The sequence below is a fragment of the Aythya fuligula genome, chromosome 20 (genome assembly GCF_009819795.1).
Source record: "Aythya fuligula isolate bAytFul2 chromosome 20, bAytFul2.pri, whole genome shotgun sequence".
NCBI lineage: Eukaryota > Metazoa > Chordata > Aves > Anseriformes > Anatidae > Aythya > Aythya fuligula.
The window spans coordinates 3991510-3999805 of record NC_045578.1 but is presented as its reverse complement, the minus strand read 5'-3'; the positions used below and the strand labels follow the sequence as shown (position 1 = coordinate 3999805).

The 8296-nt window shown below is 55.4% G+C and overlaps 1 protein-coding gene across 1 annotated transcript in view; it reads right to left on the bottom strand.

Moving 5' to 3' along the window:
* Positions 1–4120: 4120 nt before the first annotated feature.
* Positions 4121–8296, bottom strand: part of ATP2A3 (ATPase sarcoplasmic/endoplasmic reticulum Ca2+ transporting 3) — a 42965-nt gene continuing 38789 nt past the window's right edge. The window contains exons 21-22 of the mRNA XM_032200645.1: positions 7890–7962; positions 4121–4526 (exon numbers count right to left, since the gene is read on the bottom strand). Of these exons, the coding sequence (XP_032056536.1) occupies positions 4451–4526; positions 7890–7962 (149 nt within the window). The 3' untranslated portion in view covers positions 4121–4450. The remainder of the gene's footprint in view (positions 4527–7889; positions 7963–8296) is intronic.

Below are 8296 nucleotides of genomic sequence, written 5' to 3'. Positions count from 1 at the left end.
ACCTGTTTTGGGACTCACCTCCAGGGACATGCATGACCCCATTGGTGAAAGGTCCAGGGATGGGTTCAATGCAAAGAGGGGGATTTGGGGGATTTTGTGCTCACCGGTACGCGCCGAGGGGATGCCGCAGCCTCAGGAGCAGGCGGCACGAGGGCTACACCCAGCACAGCCATGGTGGTGCTGGTCTGTGCCGGGCTGGGGACTGCATGTCTGGGGGCATGATGCCAGCCAAGGTCCTCTTTCAAAATCCAGCCTTCATGGTGCTCCACGTCTTGGGACCCCATCAGCACCGCGGCACCTTTCTCCTGCTTGCAGCCTTTGGAAGGGGCACACGGGGCCACAACCCCCCAAAAATGCATCAAAAATGCATGGGGACGGATGCCAGCATGAGCCCGGATTTGCTCCGAAGCACGACCCCGGCTGTGGCAGGAGTTTCCATTCAAAACACGACCACGGGGAGAGCCGCGGGTGATCTGGAGATGGAAACACATGGCCCCGAGCGTCCTGTTCCGCTCCCCAGAGGAGGCCAATTGCTTTAATTATCCTTTCTTTATTAATTATTTCTTTTGGAGATGATGGCAGGGCTTATTCAAACCTACGCAGCCGGGGGAAGCTAAGGTGAGGACTATTCTGGATGCAGTCAAAATTAGCACTGTTATTTGTATTCTTGTGCCCCACGAACGAATTAGCTGGTACTTTAAACATTCCCCACAGTCGTATCATGCCACTCCTTCCATCTCGCCTTTGTCGTCCGATGCCAGAGACAAGCTCAGCTCCATTTCTAGTTTGGCTGCTCTGAAAACCCACAAGAAATCCCGATCTGGTGAGCACAGCTCCTTTTAGGGCTGAAGAATGCCCTCAGGCACCGCGCGCAGCTCCGCGGGCTCCCGGCCGCCCCCCAAATCTGCCACGAGCGGGCAGGGGAGGAAACAGCAGCAACACCAACCACCAACCAAACAGCAAACAACAACAGGAAACCCAGAGTCGTCCGGTAAAATTGCTTTTATTTCTGGCATTTCCGAAGTATAAAACACATCAGCCCAATATTGTATGGACAGAGGGGACGGTGTGTGTGTGGCTGTGGCGAGCCTGACCGCGGCCTCCCGGCACACCTGGCTGGCCGCAGCCGGGCACAGCTTGGGAAGGGGAAATTTAGTGGAAAAATATCTCTTGTATAACAAAATAGGAAACCTCGTTTTTCTCAGTTCTATCCCCTCCTCCCTCCCACCCCAGATCGAATGATTTACCTTTTGCTATGAAGCACGAGCTCATTTTTCTACACCGCGCTGTTCAGGCATCCCATAATGAACCCAGAGGCACGTTCCCAGCCCGAAGCCACCCAGTGAGGGTTTGCTGCTTGCCTCCCCTGGGCCCCACGTGCCCGCACAGACCCAGCAGTGCCCACTGGGACAGGAGCCCGCGGTACCTGAGCCCCCATCACTGCTGGTCCATGCAGATTTTGGCTCATTCAACGCCCTGCTCCTACCAAAAGCTGAGTGGCACCAAGAAGGCAGGTCCAGGGAGCACAGCTGACCCCCTGCGTCCCCTTCCTCACTGCAGACACTAACCCAAAAAGCCCCTGTGAGCTCTGCACGGGGTGAAGCCCTGCTCCATCATCCCACACACCCCGCCACAAAGTGCCACTGCACGGGGGGAAAGAAAAAAAATCCCAGGTGGGACCAAGCAGGGACATCCAACCCTCCGGCACCTCGAATAAAGGACAGTGGCCATGCCAGGACCAAAAACCACAGTAACACCCAGAGCTGGTGCTGGGAATGGCTGTGCTGGAGCACCAGGAGTGATGTGATGCTCACCCCATGCTAAGCATCATGCTGGGACCCCAGGGGTTGCACAAGCACCCAGCGGGTGGCACACCCACCACCACCACCACCACCACCACCTGCTCTGCTGCTGGTCCTGCCCCTTCGCCAAGCAGAAAGGAAAGGCAAGCAGGTCTGCGGGTATTTATCACCACAGTTGACCTCTGAGCCTCTGTCACCACGGGGTGGAAGCTGGCCCCAGGGGATGAGCAATTAAAGGCTGGGGGAAGAGAGAGATGTGGTTCAGCTGGGGGGAAGGGAAGCGGGATGCCTGCTCCACCACCTGATTTTCAGATGGGTTTAGAGGTTTACAAGGAAAAAGCAAACACAGTTTGCTGCTGCTGGGAGAAGAAGCCTTGCCTGGGCCACAGCTCTGCTTTCTCACCTACGATGGCTGGGGTTTGGTACCTCGTGGCACAGCCAGTGATGCTAAAATAACCCAAGCCTGGCTGCTCTGTTAACAGTAAAATAACCAAAACTTGACCTCTCTTCCCATTGTCTTTCTGCTAATGGGTTTGGGGATGTCTGCTCCAATCACCCCCCTCTCTCTGGTGTCAGAGGAGACCAGATGAAAACCACCTACAGGAGTTTAATAACGAGTTAAAATTTCATCAGTTCATCTCTCTGACCTGAACCAGAGCTCCCGAGAGAGCCTGAGGCAGAGACCCCCGCAGACACATCCCAGGGAGAGGCCAGCGGGCAGCTGAAAGCCCCACTGGGAGCAAATGGACAAGGCTGGGATGCTCTAAATTGGATCCAGCCTCTCCCAAATTAATTTCCAGCCCCAGGGAAACACAAAAACAAACCTATTCTGAAGTTCCTGAGCCGGTACCAGTTGGGTCCTGGGTGAAATTCCTGCTGGTTATTTCCCCAAACAGAGGGCTGGAGGTGTTCTGTACCAAACCAAGGTGAAATCCACCCATTTGGGGAAGGGAAAATCCACATTTACTTACTAAAGCCTTCTTTTGAAGGTTTAGGCAGTACCTGGGGCATGCCCCGCGCCCCCGTGCCGGGCTGAGTCTCGTTCATGGGAAAATCGCCTTTAAAAAGGAATTGGTTGCCCCCATGGGATCACCAATGAACTCAATTAGACATCGTATGTTTGAAAAATAAAACTTCTTCAAGACAAAGTATAATAATATTTTTAAAAAATCAGCAACACCCTTCTTCTAACCACAGAGTAACTATAAAGACCTTTTTAAAGAGCTCCATATTAAAATTTCTTGAATACATTATATATTAAATACAGTAACAACATTTCATGCAAGGTTTTCTGTACAAGTAGATCAGCTCAGTAGTATAACAATTCTGTACATTCCCATTGGTCTGGGGGCTCTGCTCATCTTCTTCAATGCTGGTGATGGAGAAAAGAAAGGAAGGATGACTTTTGGCACGTACTGTCCAGAGAAAGATGCACTCTTGCCCACGTGAAAGAGGAACAAGAAAAGCGCTGGAAGCTTTTAAGAGGAAAAAAAAAAAAAAAAAAAAAAAAAAAAAAAAGTAAAATAAAAACCCCAACAGCAAAGAGCAAAATGCTATCCCAAAACCTGGCTCTAGTGCTGCCGCATCCTCCAAGCTGGGATTTAAGAGAAAGCTCAGGCAGGAGTCCGGCTGGCCCGACACCGTCAGGAGGGATCATGGGGAGAAGCGAGGATGGCAGGAGGGAGCCCTCGGGGGCTGGAGAAGAAACCACCCCCAGTGGCTTCCCCCCTGGGTGCCCTCCTGGCCCCCAGCAGCAAAATCCCAGGAGGAAACTCTGCTGCTGGTACCCTACAAAAGGGATGCCACGAGAACACTGCTCCCAGAGGAGGACCATAGGGGGCTTGGGGGCACTGCTGGCTTGGGGGCAGCTCACCGCTGCCAGGGCTGTGCTGTCCCCCGAAGATCTTACACTCTACTCACTACTCCTGCCAGGGAAATAGCTGAAAATCAACCGAGTGAAGGGAGCGTGGCCAGGAGCGAGGGGCAGACATGAGGAAGGCCGCGGGGCTCATCCCCTGTGCCTGGAGCGGGCGCCTCTGCGCGAGCCTGGCTTTGATTTAGCCAGTACAGGAGGGACCTCAGGGGGCATCGGGCAGAGGACGGGCAAGCCACCACCTCGCTTTGGTGTGGGATGAACCTGAGAAGGAGCAGGGCTTTCCACGGCACGGGGATCACACCAGGGAGCCCTCCAGCCTCCACTGAACACGCAGCTGTGAGAGCCTCAAGGCCACCGGCACCTGGCCTCGCGGCTACCTTCAGGCCACCACCGCGTGTCCCCCAACCCGTCCCTCCAGCCGGGCAGTGCACAGACCCCACAGCACCCCGGTGACCCCCCGTGAAGGACGCCTTGACCGAGCTCGCTCCACCAGGGCAAAGATTGGAAAAAAGGGGGTCTCAAATTCTGCAGGAAGAAATCCCCAAGGAAGAGCGTTGCGATGACCCTGTGGCCCATGTAGAGCTCCATCCCCAAACCCTACGCCAGATGTCCAGTAATTGCACTGTTATGTACAGGAAAAAGAAAGCTACGAAACAAAACAAAACAAAAAAAAAATCGGTATTTTTCTTTTCGACGATTCACCCGCTTTTGTCTGGTAGTCGGACACATGCATGTCCTGCTGGCTTCTAGCGATGGTCACGCATGCAAGACTTCAGTCCGAGTTACAAGTTAGGGGTCCTTTAGCTAGGGGTGCCTCCTTCGTGTCGTTCACTTCTTGTCCTCTTCTCCTAAAACGAAGGAAAATGAGAAAAACAAAGTATTGGCGGGGGGCTGGAAGCAGAGCAGCTCCCTGCTTCTGGCATCAGAAGAGGGTCCTTCCTGCTCGGGCTGGGTGAGGAGGAGGAGGATGGTCCCTGGGGGAGGAAGGGCTCGGCATAGGGAAAAGGAACGAGCCAGAGGCAGGCAGCTGGGGACGGGATGGGATGGGATGGGATGGACAGGATCCCTCGGTCTTGCCCCCAGGGAAAGCAGAGCAGGAGGCTCTGCTCTGCCTCCCCCGCTGTGTCCCGATGGATGGATGGGCGCTGCTGAGCGGATAGGCACACACTGAGCATTTACACCCACGTACAGCTCCGGGACAACGAGCAAGGACCGAGCTACCCATCACACTTCTTGGGGTTTTGCAGGCGCAGCTCTGTGATGCTAAATCAATCCATTTTCCTGCTTGGGAAACCGAGGCACGGCCAGCAGGTGAGACGGCTCCAGTCCATGAACACTCAGCAGAAAGCAAAGGAGCAAACCCAAAGCTTGGGACTGCCACAGCCCCAGGGCTGCCCTTCTTCAGCCTGAGCTCGTGGGAGCAGGCTGCAGACCTCAACTCACACCCACCTGATCCCTGATTTTCAAGCAGCCAAGAGCAGATTATGGAGGTGGGAGAAAACCAGATGCCCAGTCTGTGCAGTGGAGTTACTTTCCTGTATTTCCTTTTACTTTTTTAATTAAAAACAAACAACAAGAAAAAAGGTAGCACTTCCTGAGAAGAATTATACAATCCCTGCCCGTGAATCTTTGGGCTGTATCTCTCTATCTCTCACCCCTGCATGTGACAACAAACACATCCCTGGTGGGCTGCTGCCACTGTGCCCTTGCCAACACGGGTGCTGCCTGAGCTTACGGCCAGGGAAGTGAATAAATAACAGGAGAGAAAGAAGGAAAAAATAGAACAAAAGAAAATAAACTTTTCCCCAACTTCTGCCAGAATACCTTCCCAGAGCTGGCTGCAGGATTCCTGCCCGAGAAGACACGGATCCCACCAGCAGCATCCCCTGGGCTGACCCAGCACCGCGCGGAGCACGCCGGGGATGCTGTTGGAGCCCAGGGCTTGTGCTAAAACTTCATTGCAAAACCCCCAACCCCTCTGCTCCGAGCTGCAGGGGCATTTCAGGCAGGTGGCTAGCTCGCCAGCCGCATGGCTTCCCCCACATGCTTTATGTCACAGCACAGGGTGTGCAAGGAGGCAGGCGCGCGGCAGGGATGGGGACAGGAAGGGGACCCAGCTGCGGTGCCAGCAGCGACCGTTTAACCACAGCCTCAGGCCCCTAAACCTCGGCTGATGCTCGGGGAAATGTTCCTGCAAGCAACAGAGCCAGCACGCAGCGTTTCTGTAAGAACTGAAGCCAGAAGCGGGTCTGGCACCTGCACAGGGTCAGCGGGACCCCGTCCCTCGCTGTGGGCTCTGCCCCAGGGACACGCTGTGGGGGCTCAGGACCACTCACATGGGGTGGTCACAATGTGCTCACACCCATCTGGATCCTGCCTCTCACCCCCACGTCCTTAAACTCCTGCAAATGTGCATCCAGCCTCCGGCAGCCTGGCTCCTGAGATCTGCTCTGCACCAGGTGAGGCTCTGGGATCGTCCCCTCGTTTTTGGCTTTAGTTTCAGTGTGCTACTGGAAGGGGTGATGCTGGAGGGATGCAGCCCAGCACCAATCCCTCCCTCCACCCAGGGAACTGCTGCAGCTGTAGGGCTCTAAAAATCGCACAGACCCTGCTGCAGTGGGGAAACCCACAGCAGAGACCCCAGGAGAAAGGGAACCCCCCCCCCCCCCGTCCCCTTTTGCAATGCCGGGGCAGCGGCACCGCGCGCTTCCCTCCGCTCTTCCGTTTCTAAAGTGTGTGCGCACATGCCAAAAAAAAAAATGGGAAAAGAAACCAAAGCAAGGCAACAGAGCTGTAAAACCCCATCCAGAGAGACTCACACACTGAAAGGTGCAGCACTGACATCCCGTGCACACACACACTACCCTACAAGGGCACGCCAGGATGCTCAGGGCGCTCACTGCGCTCCCGCAGCAGGGACAGCTCCAGGGAAAATGGGGCTGTGGCAGCCCCTGGGCTCCTGAGGGAGTTTTAGGGACTTCAACTGTCCCCAGGGTGGGTACACGGGGGGTCTTGCTGTGGCTTTTTTGTGAGCAGACACGGAGGTTTCAGTCCCTGCAGGTTTTAGGCTGGCTCTGGTTCAGGCTGGGATGCGGAGCCCTGGTGGCAGGGACAGCGGCACGCTCACAGCACGGCCTCCTCTGCCAAGCGCCCTCCTCTCGGAGCACTCAGCACAAGGATGCCCGGGGCGTTGCAGATACGAGGGGCCCAAATCTCCCGTGGTGGTGGTGGGGACGCTCACACAGCTGCAATCCCAGCTGAGGTGGCAGGAGGCTGCGGAGCGCGGCGTCACTGCTGGGGAGGGGACAGGCACCAGTGGCACAGCCACCACCTTTGAAATCCTGAGAAATCAGCCAGGAGCAAAGCCAAAGAGCTACATAAGTGCTACAAAAATAGCCAAGGTGCTCCTCGGGCAGGGCATCACCTCGCTGCCTCAGCAGAACTGTCCCCAGAAGCACTGCTGGGGCATTGGGGTTTCCAGGAGCAGCACCGCTTCTCAACTGCCCCGGCTTTTATCACAGCACAGAGGAGCCCCTGCCGTGGCTGCGCTTCCAGGCTTGGAGCCAGCGCCTGCAGTTTGTATCTCCTGAAACCCACTTGGACAAGAGACTTCTGCAAGATCCAGGCACAGATGGCTGGAAACCTCCCTTCTGCACACCGCAAGGCTCACAAAGAGCAACGCGCTTAAGAAACAAATACCAAAAACATCGGGGCAAGAGGGGGTGCCACGTCCTGGTGCCAGGAGCAGAAACCTGCGAGGGCCAGAGGTGGATGCAGGCAGCGACCCTACACCCTGCCTGCGAGATGGAAGCAACCTGGGGCTGGGGAGAGGAACGCAAAACACGGAGACCATGGTGAAAACCACGAGCCTCAGCTTCCTGCAGCTCCAAGGACGAGGAAAACCCAGCGTAATGGAAACGCTGCTTATCTCAGTCTGATCAAAGGAGAAACTTTTCCATGCAAAACCCGAATCAGCAGAACCCACAGCTCAATATTTGCACCTGCCAAACAACCGCCCTTGGCCACCCCTTGGGTTTTGGCCTCTCTGCTGGCAGCTGCAGGAGGTCCCAGGCTGGAGAACGACCCCGAGCCCTGCCCTGCACAGGGCTCAGACTGGCCCAAACTCCACACCACCTTCACCCAGACATGCTCCGGGTCCCCCCCGACACGACCAAGGCTTGGCAGGGGATCAGACCCCAGGGGACGCCCACCCTTGCTCTGGAGTCCTGCAGGTTTTCAACTGGTGCTCCCCGCTCCACGTGTTTCTTACCGTCCTGAGAATGCCTGGTAAAAAAACCACAACACCACATTTAAAAGTGGCTTTAAAAAAAACAAAACACATATCTGCCCAGAGAAACTAGGATGATGTGAGATTTTAATGATTTCTTTCAAATGCGATGATTTAAGCATGATTTTTCCCCGTAGCCATGACTGAGTAGCTGCATCCAAACCCTTGTGGGATGAGACAGAGCGAACCAAGAGCATGCACATGCTGTGACCGAGGGGATCAGGGTGCTCGGAGGAGCCAGAGCTGCAGGAGCAAGGCCTGGGGGGGACAGAAGCAGGGAATACTCCAGGCTGCTGTGACAGGCTTCAAAACGATCACACCTTCTCCAGA